The following is a 17,504-nucleotide window of genomic DNA, read 5'->3' as shown; positions in this document are numbered from 1 at the left end:
AAAATACTTGAAGAGGTCATGTTGCCTTATGCTGAAGAGGACATGCCCTTGAAATGGGTGTTTCAACAAGACAATGACCCCAAGCACACTAGTAAACAAGCAAACTCTTGGTTCAAAACCAACAAAATGAATGCCACGCATGTGAAGAAATCATGAAAAACTGTGGTTATACAACTAAATACTAGTTTAGTGATTCACAGGATTGCTAATAAAGCAGTTTGAACATAATAGTTTTGAGTTTGTAGCGTCAACAGCACATGCTACTATTATTGTGAACACCCCCTTTTCTTTTCTTTTACTAATAGCCCAATTTCATAGCCTTAATAGTGTACATATCATGAATGCTTGGTGTTGTTGGATTTGTGAGAATCTACTGGTACTTTGTTTCCCATGTAACAATAAGAAATATACTCAAAACCTGGATTAATCTTTTTAGTCACATAGCACTACTATTATTCTGAACACTACTGTGTGTGTGTATATATATATATATATATATGAAAAAAGAAGCTGACAAGTGTCATCTCCCCTTGTTCAAACAAAAGTGTTGAATATTTTCAAAAAAAGGTTTATGCGAGACAAACTTATGAAAGCTTTATTGGAGGCTTTTAGATTGGTCACATGCATGCACACACACCAACCACTCTTTAGGCAGAGCGTGAGAAAGCCTTAGTTGGTTTCAGTAAAAAGGTAAACTATTACAACAATGGCTCTTGGAAAGATTTGTGCTATTGCAGATGCAAACCTTTTTTGTACATACAGTATTATATATATTCACACATGGGAATGCAATTAAAATATTGCATGTTAATCATCAGATCTGTACAGCTACTGCATACAATTTATTAAATGAGTTCTCAATACTTAAGATTCATTCTCGAGCTCCACAACGTCCTTACAAACACAAACAAACACTTAAAAAAAAAAAATTATACAACGTATGATAGTAAACAACATGTATGATGACAGGTATTACGAGTCTTAATTTGGTCCGCTACTGGCGCAGGGATGCTACCTGTGTGTTGGTGCAATAAGTGATAATGCCCCTGATCACCTTATGACAGTGAGGCACTTCTTCTAATTGAAAAACAGAAACCCAGAATCAGACTGGATGTGAAGTCAGACAGATGACGGGGACATGAACACGACAATCACATGAAAGCACAAATCATCACACCGCTGACGTCCAGCTAGCTACCGAAGCTAAAAGCAATAAATATCTTAGAATTAAACACAATCTGACAATATATTACAATCAAATCTTCCACGCTACATTTATTACAGCGATTTAGCAGCATTAAGGGGGCAACTAAGAAAATTTGCTAACCATAAAGCATTTGGGTAAAACAATTTTGTGTAATATAAACTTCATTATGGAAATAATTGAGATCTTGTTAAACATGCCAATAATGTTTGTCTCCTTGCAACACAAACCGCTTGTTTCAAATAAAATTAATCAAATTCAGTGGTATCATCTTAAAAACATGTTTAATTACAGGCGGCGAGCCCTTACATTCAGAGTTGGTTTTGATTCCACATTAACAGTATCACATGCAGGAGGACCGTCGTTCCTCTCGCTCGTTAGTCCAGATATCGTCTCAGTAGTACAAAAGCAAATTACACGTCAGTGTGGGTCTGAGCAGGGTGGCGGTGGTGGGGGTTTCAGCCATCAGTGACCCATCCAAAGAGCACTTCTATATGATTTGTGCCACAGCTGGGCAAGTAGCTTCAGTTGGTTCGCCTAATCAGAAAAATGCATGCATTAATTGGTTCTTACATGGTTGGAAATATTATGTTGACAAGATTTAAAATAAATAAATACCTTCTCCTCCTCTGAAAGTACAGGCGGATAAGCCACTGGACTACAAATGGCCATATGACAGCAAAAGCCAGACTGGCAGGAGAAATGTCAAAAGGCCACCAGGCTGGTTTCTACAAAATAAAACACACCAAAAACAATCAATGTTATTTCAAAGGACAGACCGACAAATCCTCCTTCAGCTCCTTTTAATGACAAAGGAAAAGTTCAACCATTGTCAACTGCATCTCAAGGGTTTTTTTCCCCCCATTACTTCAAGACAAAATTATGAAACACTTGAAAAATGTTTATACAGTAAAACTCACATATAACTGATTCAGGTGGACGAGCGAATTTTGTCTATTATAATTGAAATTCGGTGTTTGTACAACATGGACAACATCTGCTATGTGTGTGTAAAACAGACCAAATCTGTTTTTTCTAACTCCACTGTGGAGTGGTACCTTTAAATTCCAAAGCCTGATTTATGCTTCTTCAGCTCCGTGGCCATGCAATGACGTCAAAGTGCATGTTACCCTTTAAAGTTCTGCATCTGTTCTTATTGCAATTTACCACAGGAGCAGTGGTTTTTCTGGATTCTGGATTTCTGGATCCCTCAATGAGCTTCACTTCTTTATACAATCAACCTCCAAACCAACAATACGGTACGTACAATCTTCTTCCATGAATTGCGTGTTATTTGAACATCTTGTTCCAACTCTGTGTTGTGAAGTTGATCATATTTGCAGACTTTTCTGCCAGATGTTCCTCTATTTGATCCATGATCAAAATGTAATCGATGTGCACACTGCAAAAACTTTTAAAATATGTTGGGAAAGGAAGGAGTGAAAAAGTAGAAGTGACAAATCACAGCCCTTTTCAGTGTCCGATTTAGCAGGTGTATGGGTTCACAGCCACACAGAAGGCTCTGATCTAAAGCAGTTTGGTTCGCCATACCCAGAGATACGTGTGAAACTTAAAACCATATTACAGTGCAGGCAACAAGCAGCATTTTGTTAATACGGTGGGGAAAATAAGTGTTTGACCCCCTGTCAGTTTTGCAGGTTTTCCCACCTACAAAGAATGGAGAGGTCTGTAATTTTTATCATAGGTACACTTCAACTGAGACAGAATCTATAAAAAACAAAAACTCCAGAAAATCACATTGTATGATTTTTAAATAATTAATTTGCATTTTATTGCATGAAATAAGTATTTGATCCCCTAGAAAAACAGAGCTTAACAATTGGTACAGAAACATTTGTCTGCCATTACAGAGGTCAGACGCTTCCTGTAGTTCTTGACCAAGTTTTCACACACTGCAACAGGGATTTTGGTCCACTCCTCCATACAGATCTTCTCCTAATCTTTCAGGTTTGGATTTTCAGCTCCCTCCAAAGATTTTCTATTGAGTTTAGGTCTGGAGACTGGCCAGGCCACTCCAGGACCTTGAAATACTTCTTACGGAGCCCCTCCTTAGTTGCCCTGGCTGTGTGTTTGGGGTCATTGTCACGCTGGAAGACCCAGCCATGACCCATCTTCAATGCTCTTACTAAGGGAAGGAGTTTGTTTGCCAAAATTTCGCAATACATGACCCCATCCATCCTCCCTTCAATACGGTGCAGTCGTCCTGTCCCCTTTGCAGAACAGCACCCCCAGAGTATGATGTTTCCACCCCCATGCTTCACGGCTGGGATGGTTTTCTTGGGGTTGTTCTCATCCTCTAAACATGGTAAGTGGAGTTGATTGCAAAAAACTCTATTCTGGTCTCATCTGATCACATGACCTTCTCCCATGCCTCCTCTGGATCATCCAGATGGTCAATGGTGAACTTCAAACGGGCCTGGACATGTGCTAGCTTGAGCAGGGGGATCTTGCTGCCCTGCAGGATTTTAAACCATGACAGCATCATGTGTTACTAATGTAATCTTTGTGACTGTGGTCCCAGCTCTCTCCAGGTCATTGACCAGGTCGTCCTGTGTAGTTCTGAGCTTTCTCAGAATCATCCTTACCCCACAATGTGAGATCAAGCATGGAATCCCAGACTGAGGGAGACTGACAGTCATTTTGTGTTTCTTACACTTTCTAATAAAAAAATCATAACAGTTGTTGTCTTCTACCAAGCTGCTTGCCTGTTGTCCTGTAGTCCATCCCAGCCTTGTGCAGGTCTACAGTTTTGTCCCTGGTGTCCCTAGACAGCTCTGTGGTCTTGGCTATGGTGGACAGGTTGGAGTGTGATTGACCGAGTGTGTGAACAGGTGTCTTTTATACAGGTAAAAAGTTCAAACAGGTGCAATTAATACAGATAAAGAGTGCAGAATAAGAGGGCTTCTTAAAGAAAAATTAACAGGTCTGTGAGAGCCAGAATTCTTGCTGGTTGGTAGGGGATCAAATAGTTATTTCATGTAATAAAATGCAAATTAATTATTTAAAAATCATACAATGTGATTTACTGGATTTTGCTTTTTTTTTTTTTTAGATTTTGTCTCTCACAGTTGAAGTGTACCTACGATAAAAATTACAGACCTCTCCATTCTTTGTAGGTGGGAAAACCTGCAAAACTGACAGGGGGTCAAATACTTATTTTCCCCCACTGTAACCGCCTGCCTTTAATTACGCCCTGCCTCGTTTAGGTGCCAGTGTTGCAGACCGAACGCCCGCCCCTAAAAATTGGTCCGCACTGCCTCCAATGCACATGTATCATTTGGGACCACAGCAGCTCCTCCGAGACAGACTCTTCACCCAAAGCGATCAAAGGGAATAATGGTATTATTAACCATCAGATGACAAGTTAAAACCTCTTAAATCATGCCAAAGTCAGTTTTAGGACCCCTTCACACATAGCACAAATAAGTATGACTCAGGGCGAATCTCGGCGAAACAGCCCGAAGGAGCGAACCCCAACACACGGTCAGGCAGGTGTGAACAATCCCGCTGTGATGGTTTTGTGCACGCTTGTGCGCGTGCATGAAACTGTTGCAGCAGGAACACAGTGCGAGCAGGTGGAGCGTGTGGAACCACATCGTGCCGCTGATGAGGAGAAAAATAAAATACATGCCACTCGTGGGATTCGAACCTGCAATTTACAAAAGCTCTGATTAACAGACGGAAACTTTACCACCGTCTTACCATCACTGTCTTATAACAGTGATGGTAACCTGGAATTTGGCCGACACCTGCCGTCAGGGGGATCAAATGGGCTCTCATAGGGCACTCTGTCTTTTGGCTGCTGGTGCGCGCGAATAGTTGTAGCGACAGGTGTACGAGGCATTAGAGGCAGCACCGATTTTTCAAGAATGGCATGCAATTCCTCCATGGGCTAGTCGGCTTCAATCGTGTTATGTGTGAAGAGGCCCTTAACCCTCTGGGGTCCGAGGGCATTTTTTGGACAGTTCACTCGCCTGGCATAAATGTTTTATTGCTGTTAACAGCTCTCCCTGCATCCCATAATCAAGTTTTATGTCTCTTTTTTGCAGTACAACCTGTGCTTTCAGAATATATATGTTTTTGTTGTGTTTTATAAGTGTAATAAAGGTTTACAATCAAAAATAGGCAAGGAAAAAATAAAGTGAAAAATAATTTTCCACACACATTTATTCAAAACACACAGCAGACTATAAATAAACAACTGTTTTGACACTTTAGAAAGGTAATTTGAGGTCTTGTGTGAAAGTCTGTACATCAAAAAGGTTCAAACGATAAACACAAATGCACATTTTGAACAATATATACAAAGTGGTCTACGCGTTTTGTTGTCCATTGATATGGTAAACAGTGCTTTATGCAGAGAAAGCAACAGAGTTATCAGTAACATTCACATTCAAACTAATGGAGCAATACTGATAGTTACACACTCTGAGCACGTGAGATTGTCATCAGAGGCTCTCTGTCTGCTCCTGCTTTCACTGATCGCTGTGCGTAATGGCGCAGGGTGCACTGAGTATGTACTAATAGTATGTACTCATTGGAGCACCCAGGGGGCTATTCAAACAGGCCAAATGGTAACATATCACTCCTGAAAATGATCTTTGGCTTTTCATGTGAGGGAAATCTGCCCTACGATTGGATTTTGGAAAACCATGTGACGGTGAACCAATTCCGATTGGACACTCACATTGCGCATGTCACCACACAGCTTCTATGAGGAGTATAAAGAAGGCCAAGGCTGGCTCGAAAGTCCGCAGAGTTAACTTTTCAGCAAAAAAAAAACAAAAAACAAAAAAAAAAACAAAACAAAACCAAAAAGTAAGTTTCTATCTCATATCATTCAAAAGCTATTTATAATTTAGTAAAACTTGATCTTAACTGTCGTATACGACGGCGTCGGCCCCAGAGGGTTAAGCAGTAACGAGACAATCGGTGACACAGTGAATGCAGCAGGAGCAGCTCATCATGGCTGCTGCCGGATCCAGCGCCACGAGGGGGCGTTTGGGGGCGATGCCCCCTCACATCATCAGCCTCGCCCCCTCGGATGTGAGAGTTATCAAAAATAAAAATTAAAAAGAAAGAAAAAGAAATACTGGAAAATATAGCGCCTCGCAGTTTCGCTTCGATTTTTTTAGTCCAATTTTGCATGCTTTTTTTTTTTTTTTTTTTTTTTTAAACAGCGCATTGTGCTCTGCGTCCTCATCAAGCAGGCCGGTGTTCTGTCAAGATGACGGGACACCTGTTGCGGCACCGCGAAGGGAGAGTACGCGCATTGTGTTCTGCGTGTCTGTTTGTAAGAATCTTCTCGCCCAGAAGAAAAAAAGAGCACCAACTGTGTTCTTCACTCGTAAAGACACCTGCAACGAGGTGTGACTCAGTGGAAAAAGACGCGGCGCCACGACGAAGAAGCGCAATCAGAGGAACTCTAAAATACTGGTCAGTCACTATTAATAATTTCTTATGTGTCCAACTTCATAGGTTGATCGTTAAAATTAAATTCGTTAGTTCTAAAAGCCATCATAATTACGAGATCTGTCAAAAAAGTAACGGACCTTATTATTTTTTCAAAAACTATTCTTTGTCTTTCGGCTGTTCCCGTGAGGGGTCGCCAGAGCAGATCAATCGTTTCCATCTCACCCTGTCCTCTGTATCTTCCTCTGTCACACCAGCCACCTGCATGTCCTCTCTCAGCACATCCATGAACCTCCTCTTTGGTCTCCCTCTTCTCCTCCTGCCTGGTGGCTCCATCCTCAGCATCCTTCTCCCTATATACCCTGGGTCCCTCCTCTGCACATGTCCAAACCATCTCAATCTCGCTTCTGACTTTGTCTCCAAACCGTCCCACCTGAGCTGTCCCTCTGATATGTTCATTCCTAATCTTGTCCATTCTTGTCACTCCCAAAGAGAATCTATATGGATTTGAATCACGTGTGATTGCATCAGCCAAGGTTAAAACCTTCGTGCGCGGTTGTGTCATTCGCCTGTGAGCAGGCTTTGTGTGAGCAGTGGTCCACCCCTGGGATTTTTATTGCGAATAAAATGTCTGAACGATTTGGAGCTTTGCTGCATCAAATTTTTCCAGAAACTGTGAGAGACCTCCAGGTGGACACCATTCGGAAAATTCAGATGGCTTTCAGGGACGATTTTATGGGGATTACACAGATTAAGGAATGCTCCAGCCGGTTTAAGACCGCCCACAGCGGCTTACAGCGCAGCGCACTCTGAGCGCCAATCAACAGGCTGAAACCCCGCTGAAACAACCAGATCATTTCCAAAGTGAAGGCTTTGTTGATCCGGGACGTCGTCTGACTACCACAGAACTAGGAAGAAGACGTGGACATCAGCACTTTTTCGGCACATTCCACTATTACAGGAGTTTTTGTCATGGAAAGAGGAGCGGAGGGAATCGCGCGTCAGCACGGAGCCGCATGGCACAAAGCAACATGAAGCCTCACAGGACATGTTCTGGCATATCCAGCTCATCCACAATTTCTCGGATAGTCACACGACTGAAAAGCCACCGAAAGCCGTCTGAAAGCCGTCCTGTGAGACCAACACGGAGGTGCTTTTGTCCGCGCCATTCGCGGCTCTGTGGCGCATTCCTCCGCTCCTCTGCCATGACAAAAACTCCTGTAACAGAGGAATGTGCCGAAAAAGTGCTGATGTCCACGTCTTCTTCCTAGTTCTGTGGTAGTCAGATGACGTCCCGGATCAACACAGCCTTCACTTTGGAAATGATCTGGTTGTTTCAGCGGGGTTTTAGCCTGTCAATCGGCACTCGGAGTGCGCCGCGCTCTCAGCCGCTGTGGGCGGTCTTTAATCCGGCTGGAGCACTCCTTAATCTATGTAATCCCCATAAAATCGTCCCTGAAAGCCATCTGAGTTTTCCGAATGGTGTCCACCTGGAGGTCTCTCACAGATTCTGGAAAAATTTGATGCAGCAAAGCTCCAAATCGTTCAGACATTTTATTCGCAATAAAAATCCGACGAGAGGGGTGGACCACTGCTCACATAAAGCCTGCTCACAGGTGAATGACGCAACCGACAGGCGTGAAAAAACTCATGCATGCGCACAAAGGTTCAAGCTTGGCTGATGCAATGACACGTGATTCAAATCCATATAGTTTTTGAAAAAAATAAAAAGGACCGTTACGACGTCTGTCCAAAAAGTATTTATAGGAAAACGTTCTATTTTTATTTCTCAAACAAATGTTTTGGGCCTGAAAACAGGTTGGTATTATTTTTCTACTAAGGTTTGAACTTTGAGAGTGTTTACACATGAGAGAAAAGTGAGAAAATGTTAATGCCTGTTTGAGAAAAGTGTATAAAGTGTGTAGTGAGGGGTTTTACAGCCTTAAAATGTCTATAATAATTGTAAAAAATAACGCTGTCTACTTCGCGGATTTCGCCTATTGTGGGCTATTTTTAGAACGTAACTCCCGCGATAAATGAAGGACTGCTGTATATCTACATGAAAGGTTTATCTTTGACCCGTTGTATGACTGTCATGCCCAATTGCGCTGTGTTTGCGCTTGTGATGGAGGGCTGTATATGGGGTTAATCTACTGTCTCGTGTCATTTCTCAGATCAGTTGTTGGTTTGGTTTTGTGGTATGCAGGAGATCACTTGACTGAGGGTCTATACGTTCAAATAATAATTAAAAAATACTGTCATCACTCTTTACTCTTAGTCAGTCTCTTACAACGGTGTAGCCTAAATACACGAGCTTTCTAGGAGCGCACCCAAGGCACGTACCCTCCGGTGCACACTTTTGGGCGCACCCCCTGTGATAAACTCATTGCCCCCTTAATATTTTTTTTCTGGCGCTGGGCCTGGCTGCTGCACTCTGATCACTTCCTCCGTCTTTTATGATGAAATAATGCTGAATTGATGTGGAAATGATTGTTGTACAAAAGCTTCAGATATCTGTCGCTGAGATAGATGATGACTGGAGTGCAGTTTTAAGCACAAACGAGGTGATAATCAGTGAACCGCGGCCGGCGCACAGAAATGACGCATGCGCAGTGAAGGCAGGGCGGACTGATTTTTAGGGGGGACCATTTCGTCTGTGACACGGTCTGAAAACAATTCGTAAATAAATAAATAAATGGTCAGGCTTTTAAATCAAGGAAATGCAGGACCCACTTTCCCCGAATCATGTGTTGGTGCTGAATCAAAGCATGTGTTGGTGTTGAACTTTATTTCGTACCACTGTTACTGTGCACATCCAGATTGCTCTGTCTAGTACATCTGAGGGATTTTTTATTTTTATTTTTTTTTTTAAATGGAAATACATTGCGACCTAACGGGACATTTTGTCTGATGTGAGCGAAAATCCATTATACAAAATCCGGTATATACAGTGTTTATTATATGGAAAACCATACAAAAACACTGGGACTTTTGTTTTTGTCCAGTGAGTGCGAATATCCAGTTCATATGATGATGGTTTAGGTGGGTTTTACTGTATAATATGCAAATAAAACTCTGAGGATAAATCTGCGTGGGTTTGCAGGAGATTTCATGTCCCTGCAGCAACTCATGACTGATTTTAAAGTAGACAAACAAACAAATAAATAAATAAATAAATAATGTCAGAAACAGATTACCCGACTCTTCTTCAGTGAGGGTGATTCATAAGATGGAGACAGAGCCGTCGTTCTTGCCTGGGGGGGGGATGAAACCACAACAACAAATAAATACGTAAAGTTCTATGATGTGTCCAGTGTTTACTGTGCCAAAGTACAATCCAGTTATCCTCACAGTCACAGCTACACACCAGAATCACAAATTAGGATGCCCCCCACCTCTCACACACACAGAGACACTCTAAGTTAACCTTCAACTTGAACCACATTTTACTTATCTGTTTTAAAAACACCCTGCTGCTCAAACTCCTTGGCCTGAATGAAACACAGTAACAACTCTGTACAAAAAAAGCAACTTATTTGGTTCCAAGTCTTCTGTAAATGTTTAAACAAGAGTGCTCCGACAGCAGATGTTTTATGCACACGTTTCAGCTGAGTTTTTGAAGTCTTATCGTGTTTTGAAGTTTTATACTGGCCAAGTGGTTAGTGCGCTTGGTTTCAGTGCAGAAGGTTTCCTGGTTCAAATCCCACCCCTGCCACATTTCTTCATGTAATATGGAACTGCATCTTAAAGGGCATCTGGCATTAAACTTGTGCCAAACCATTCCTCTTTGCAGCACCTCTCAAGCTCCATCAGGTTGGATGGGGAGCGTCGGTGCACAGCCATTTTCACCTCTCTACAGAGATGTTCAATTGGATTCAGGTCTGGGCTCTGGCTGGTCCACTCAAGGACATTCACAGAATTGTCTCGAAGCCACTCCTTTGATATATCTTGGCTGTGTGCTTAGGGTCATTGTCCTGCTGAAAGATGAACCGTCGCCCCAGTCTGAAGTCAAGAGCACTCTGTAGCAGGTTTTCAACCAGGATGTCTCTGTACATTGCTGCATTCATCTTTTCCTCAATCCTGACTAGTCTCCCAGTTCCTGCCACTGAATAATATTCCCACAGCATAATGCTGCCACCACCATGCTTCACTGTAGGGATGGTGCCTGGTTTCCTCCAAACATGACACCTGGCATTCACACCAAAGAGTTCAATCTTTGTCTCATCAGATCAGAGAATTTTGGTCTGATGGTCTGAAAGTCCTTCAGGTGTCTTTTGACAAACTCCAGGTGGGCTGCCATGTGCCTTTTACTAAGTAGTGGCTTCTGTTTGGCCACTCTACCATACAGGCCTGATTGGTGGGTTGCTGCAGATATGGTTGTCTTTCTGGAAGGTTTTCCTCTCTCCACAGAGGAATGCTGGAGCTCTGACAGAGTGCCCATCGGGTTCTTGGTCACCTCCCTGATTAAGGCCCTTCTCACCCGATCGCTTAGTTTAGATGGGCAGCCAGCTCAAGGAAGAGACCTGGTGGATGTGAACTTCTTCCCTTTATGAATGATGCAGGCCACCTTCAGAGCAGCAGAAATGTTTCTGTATCCTGCTCCAGATTTGTGACTCAAGACAATCCTGTCTGAGGTCTACAGACAATTCCTTTGACTTAATGCTTGGTTTGTGCTGATATGCACTGTCAACTGTGGGACCTTATATGTAGACAGGTGTGTGTCTTTCCAAATCATGTCCAATTAACTGAATTTACCCCAGGTGGACTCCAATTAAGTTGTAGAAACATCTCAAGGATGATTAGTGAAAACAGGATGCATCTGTGCTCAATTTTGAGCTGTTTTTTTTTTTCTTTTTTATAAATTTACAAAAATGTTTTTCACATTGTCATTATGGGGTACTGCAGGTAGAATTTTGAGGAAAAAAATGAATTTCATCCATTTTTGAATGAGGCTATAACAAAATGTGGATAAAGTGAAATGGGTGCACGGTATCATGTTTTCAAATTTGAATGCTGACATTTCGGCTGGGTTTTTGAACTTATGTTTTTTTTAAGTTTAATGCTGACGTTTCAGATGAGTTTTTGAGGTTTTATCACGTTTCAGAAATTTTATGCCAACATTTTGACCGAAATGTTAGCGTCAAACTTTTTTTTTTTTTTTAAGTTTACCATGTTTTTGCAGTTTAATGCTGATGTTTTGGATGAGTTTTTCAGGTTTTATGTCATTGTGGCTGTACAAATATACTGGGAGGTGTGTCTTTTAAAGACCCAACCGTCTTTATAATCTTGACTTCCACCTCTAAAGATGTTCCGCTGAATCAAATGTAAATTTTATAGGTTTCCTTTCTATGGTTGTGTGTGTGTTTTTCATTAAAATAATTAAGCCAAAATAAATAAGTTAGGCTATGTACCTACTCTCAAACAACAAAAATCTCTCATCAATATCTAATTGATCACAAAGTGATCAATATGATCAACAGAATAAACCGTATACTTGCACATCAGCCAGGATTAGTAGCTTCAGCAGAGCTTTTCTACACATTTGTCCCAGAACCAAAGTGTTGCCTTTTTGCCCTTTACCACCTTAATGCAATTCTTTTTTCAAATATGGTTACCGACGAGACAGACTGGTCTGACCTGGGTAGCAGTAAGCGCCTCCAGGGTGTGCAGCCTCTCTAAAATACTCTGCATGTCCTCTTGGAGTCTGGCCAATGCCACAACTATCTGCTCGTTCAGGTTTCTTTGTGGTGTTGTTCCTCCCCAGTGGCCCCCATCCCCGTCTCCACCATCATGCACAGGTCCCAGAGCTCCTGAGTGGAGGCCTGTAGACCTAGAGCCTAAAAAAAGAAAATAATAATAATAATAATAATTTGGCAGTTATTTATAAATCTAAACATCCCCAAAACTCATTTTCCAGTTCCGCCAACCTTACCCCTCCCTCTTCTGACCAAGGAACCGTCTGGAGTGTCAGCATTTAGTCTCTGTCTCTGTGAGGACTTTCCACTGGTCTCTCCATCCTCTCCTCCACACCTGATGACCTGTGGTGGATTCATACCTTCCTCGTGCGTTTCCTGCAAAGGCTGTAAAAAGTGGTTTTCCTCTTCATTCACGAAATCAATGGAGTGGTTTGGCTCAGAGTTCTGAAAATGATACATCAAAAATGTCACAAGAAACGAGAAGGGACCAATATCACACTGCATTAACAATCAACCCCCCGGCGCCCAACCATACATTGTAACTTACCTCCTCCTGCCCAAACCGGTCCACAGAGTCACAGTAGACTTCACTGTCTGAGTCACTGGCCAGGTGACTGGGACCAGACACATCGGCACTGGGCTCTGCAACAAGTTCAGATTGTTTAATTTACACCCAATTCTAATTTTCTTAATCAAATTTTCACTCTATGACATCATCTTTTGTGGACTAACTTCTAATGAGTACCTCTGGGCCTGGGAAGAAAAAATAAAAATAAATTCTCAGGCAAACGCTGAAGTTAACAGTCATAGAAATCTGTGATTCTGTTGTGTGAACCAGTGAATTTTGCGCTGTGGACTCATTTAAGCCTTAATCATCGTAATTAAACGTAACCATGGTTTTCTTAAATGCAAGACTAAAAATCTTTGATTCTTGAAGTATTCATCCAGATTTTGAAGCTGAAGGAGCAGGTTTGGAAATGAAAAATGCCATCACATTAAAAGTGAAAATGACACTGGCATTAATTTTAGGTGACAGGTCATATCACCCATCCCTGATTGGGACAAAGCAGCATTTCAATATCAATTTAATAAGAGTTGGTTTTTGACAGTTAGCCAAACCCAGTTTTCCAACAATAGAATCTGATTAAAGCAATTAACTCATGTACACATGCTCAAACCAGTATTTGTTCTTAGACACAAAGAAGCTGAACAGCTCTCTAAGCCAGTCTAGCCTCATTACACAACAGTTAGATATAGTTAAATACCTGATTATCTCTAATATAACCTGATTAAACTGTCTGAAGACAAGAGAGAAAGAACACACCTGGTTTAAACCAGCTTGAAGTGTATCTCATACAGGTTAGAATTAAAAAAAAACAAAACAAAAAAAAAACGGATCATCCTTGGTGTCTAACACAGACAGTTTTATCTCTGCTTATGTAAACACATATTGCCAAATACTTTACTTTGGCATTTTTAACCCTCTCCTCAATAAATGGAAAATGATTAACTGTTTATCAGAAAAGCAGGCAGTTATTTTTCTGTTGATTGTTGAATAATTTCAGCACTGAAGTGAAGACATTACAGCTAAATAAATGGACATTAAAATAACTTTTTTTTTTTAACATACCAAGCAGGACCACAGATCAAAGATTTATGGTGCAAAAGTGGTTTAAAAATATATGCAATAACAACAACAACTAGAGCACTCGGAGATTTCTGACATCCGCTGTCGCAGACCGAACAGTACCCCCTAAAAATTGACCCTCCTGCCTTCACTGAGCATGCGTCATTTTGGACCACAGCAGCACGCCTGAGATGGACTCTTTTCACCCAAAGCAATCAAATGGATTAATGGGATTATTAACCACCAGATGATAAAGGTAAAACCTCTTAAATCATTCTAAAGTCAGTCTGAAGCAGAAACGAGCGACACTCTGTGATACTCTGAAATGACAGACGCGCAGTGAACGCATCAGCTAGCAGCTCGTGTAGCAGCGGGACTCTGATCGCTTCCTCTGTCTGTTACAATGAAATAATGCTGAATTTATGTGGAAGTGATTGTTGTACAAAAGCTTCAGATATCTGTCGCTGAGATAGATGATGACTGGAGTGCAGTTTTAAACGGAAACGCGGTGATAATCCGTGAACCGCGGCTAATGACGTAGGTGCAGTGAAGGCAGGGCAGACCAATTTTTAGGGGGGACTGTTCGGTCGGTGACACCGCCAATCTGGATCCAGATCACCTCCAAAATTCAGTAGAGTCTTCCATGCTCTAATTTATCTATCTGTGGTGCACATTTGGTGAGAATCCAAGAAGTAGTTTTGACGTAATCCTTCAAAGCCTGTATAAGGTAAAATTTTTTTATCTAGAATCCGAATCAACTCCAAAATTCAGTGGAGTCTTCCGTGCTCTAATATCTATCTGTGGTGAAAATTTGGTGAGAATCCGTGAAGTAGTTTTGACGTAATCCTGCTAACAGACAAATAAATAAATAATTTATCATGATTTTATTACGTCCTTGGCGGACATAATTATAATTCACCATGGAAACAGGTCACAGGCACTGGGGGGGGAAAACAGTAATAAATTTAGCTGGTAGCTGATTAAACTAAGTCCTATCAGCCACCTCCCAAACCTGCAGGAGGTTAACAGCTGAGTGACAGATTTGGGCACAGTAACATTTTGAACATCTGCAGCATATCGAGCAGCTGTGCACAGTTTTAACATCAGTTAACATCAGCTGTTCATGATCTCCAAAAACTACATGCACTCTGCTTTGTTGCGTAAGAAATGCACAGCTGAATCAAATCCATCTGGCAGAAAAATTTGCAGTTTATTTGAACTCCTTTAAGAATAAATAATGTTGTGAAGGGTTAAAAATTTCTCTGTCTCCCGAGATACCTCACAGTTCTGGTTAGCAGATTAACTAGTCATATGACACAAGAGCAGTTACCGTGGTTGAAGTAATTAGGTAAGAGTCTTGAGTAAATATTTCATTATGTGAGTGAAACAAATGGCGGGTCATTCATCAGCGAGTGGAATCTGTAAACTCGACATCCTGTAGAATACAACCTCTGGCAAAAATTATGGAATCACCAGCCTTGGAGGATGTTCATTCAGTTGTTTAATTTTGTAGAAGAAAAAAAAAGCAGATCACAGACATGACACAAAACTAAAGTCATTTCAAATGGCAACTTTCTGGCTTTAAGAAACACTATAAGAAATAAAGAAAAAAAATTGTGGCAGTCAGTAACAGTTACTTTTTTAGGCCAAGCAGAGGGAAAAAAATATGGAATCACTCAATTCTGAGGAATAAATTATGGAATCACCCTGTAAATTATCATCCCCAAAACTAACACTTGCATCAAATCAGATCTGCTCGTTAGTCTGCATCTAAAAAGGAGTGATCACACCTTGGAGAGCTGTTGCACCAAGTGGACTGACATGAATCATGACTCCAACACGAGAGATGTCAATTGAAACAAAGGAGAGGATTATCAAACTCTTAAAAGAGGGTAAATCATCACGCAATGTTGCAAAAGATGTTGGTTGTTCACAGTCAGTTGTGTCTAAACTCTGGACCAAATACAAACAACATGGGAAGGTTGTTAAAGGCAAACATACTGGTAGACCAAGGAAGACATCAAAGTGTCAAGACAGAAAACTTAAAGCAATATGTCTCAAAAATCGAAAATGCACAACAAAACAAATGAGGAACGAATGAGAGGAAACTGGAGTCAACGTCTGTGACCGAACTGTAAGAAACCGCCTAAAGGAAATGGGGATTTACATACAGAAAAGCTAAACGAAAGCCATCATTAACACCTAAACAGAAAAAAACAAGGTTACAATGGGCTAAGGAAAAGCAATCGTGGACTGTGGATGACTGGATGAAAGTCATATTCAGTGATGAATCTTGAATCTGCATTGGGCAAGGTGATGATGCTGGAGCTTTTGTTTGGTGCCGTTCCAATGAGATTTATAAAGAGAACATGTAAATTTCCACAGTCATTGATGATATGGGGCTGCATGTCAGGTAAAGGCACTGGGGAGATGGCTGTCCTTACATCATCAATAAATGCACAAGTTTACGTTGATATTTTGGACACTTTTCTTATCCCATCAATTGAAAGGATGTTTGGGGATGATGAAATCATTTTTCAAGATGATAATGCATCTTGCCATAGAGCAAAAACTGTGAAAACATTCCTTGCAAAAAGACATAGGGTCAATGTCATGGCCTGCAAATAGTCCGGATCTTAATCCAATTGAAAATCTTTGGTGGAAGTTGAAGAAAATGGTCCATGACAAGGCTTCAACCTGCAAAGCTGATCTGGCAACAGCAATCAGAGAAAGTTGGAGCCAGATTGATGAAGAGTACTGTTTGTCACTCATTAAGTCCATGCCTCAGAGACTGCAAGATGCTATAAAAGCCAGGAGGTGGTGCAACAAAATACTAGTGATGTGTTGGAGCGTTCTTTTGTTTTTCATGATTCCATATTTTTTTCCTCAGAATTGAGTGAGTCCGTATTTTTTTCCCCTCTGCTTGGTCTAAAAAAGTAACCGTTTCTGACTGCCACAATTTTTTTTTCCTGATTTCTTATAGTGTTTCTTAAAGCCAGAAAGTTGCCATTTGAAATGACTTTAGTTTTGTGTCATGTCTGTGATCTGCTTTTTTTCTACAAAATTAAACAACTGATTGAACATCCATAATTATTGCCAGGGGTTGTATTTGTCACCTGCTTCAGCTTTAACAGGTTTGAAATCAAAATGACTATATCTTTGTTTGTTTCGTTATTTTTTGTTTTTTTTGTGTTTTTTTTTTGGGGGGGGGGGGGGGGGGTGCCGCTGGTTAAAGTGCAAATAAATCTCTGCAGCATGATCCAAATTAAATTATATTTAACACAAGATAATGGATTGCAGATGTATTTGCACCTTAACATGAAAACAGAGTGGATGCTGTGATCCTGACCTTGGTGCTGACCGTTCAGCAGAGGCTCACTGACCGAACCCACATGGGACGTCTCAGGACTCCCGTTGGTCAAATGAGCGACCCCATTGGCCACTCGGTGTCTCTTCACTGAAGCCTTTTTAGGTTGCGAAGCTGTGAATTTTGAAGATAAATAATTAAATTTTTGCTCTAACAATATTGAAACACTCACCCAGG

General features: G+C 41.2%; 1 protein-coding gene across 2 annotated transcripts in view; it reads right to left on the bottom strand.

The window, feature by feature from the left end:
- Positions 1–746: 746 nt before the first annotated feature.
- The window catches only part of acbd5a (acyl-CoA binding domain containing 5a), a 35,826-nt gene continuing 19,068 nt past the window's right edge, over positions 747–17,504 (bottom strand). For both annotated transcript variants that reach the window (XM_034166529.1, XM_034166520.1), the window contains exons 7-13: positions 17,310–17,441; positions 12,881–12,975; positions 12,570–12,777; positions 12,275–12,474; positions 9,835–9,891; positions 1,823–1,932; positions 747–1,741 (exon numbers count right to left, since the gene is read on the bottom strand). In XM_034166529.1, coding sequence (XP_034022420.1) covers positions 1,729–1,741; positions 1,823–1,932; positions 9,835–9,891; positions 12,275–12,474; positions 12,570–12,777; positions 12,881–12,975; positions 17,310–17,441 — 815 coding nt within the window. In that variant the 3' untranslated portion in view covers positions 747–1,728. The remainder of the gene's footprint in view (positions 1,742–1,822; positions 1,933–9,834; positions 9,892–12,274; positions 12,475–12,569; positions 12,778–12,880; positions 12,976–17,309; positions 17,442–17,504) is intronic.

The sequence above is a fragment of the Thalassophryne amazonica genome, chromosome 1 (assembly GCF_902500255.1).
Source record: "Thalassophryne amazonica chromosome 1, fThaAma1.1, whole genome shotgun sequence".
NCBI lineage: Eukaryota > Metazoa > Chordata > Actinopteri > Batrachoidiformes > Batrachoididae > Thalassophryne > Thalassophryne amazonica.
This window is presented reverse-complemented; position numbering and strand designations above follow the sequence as displayed.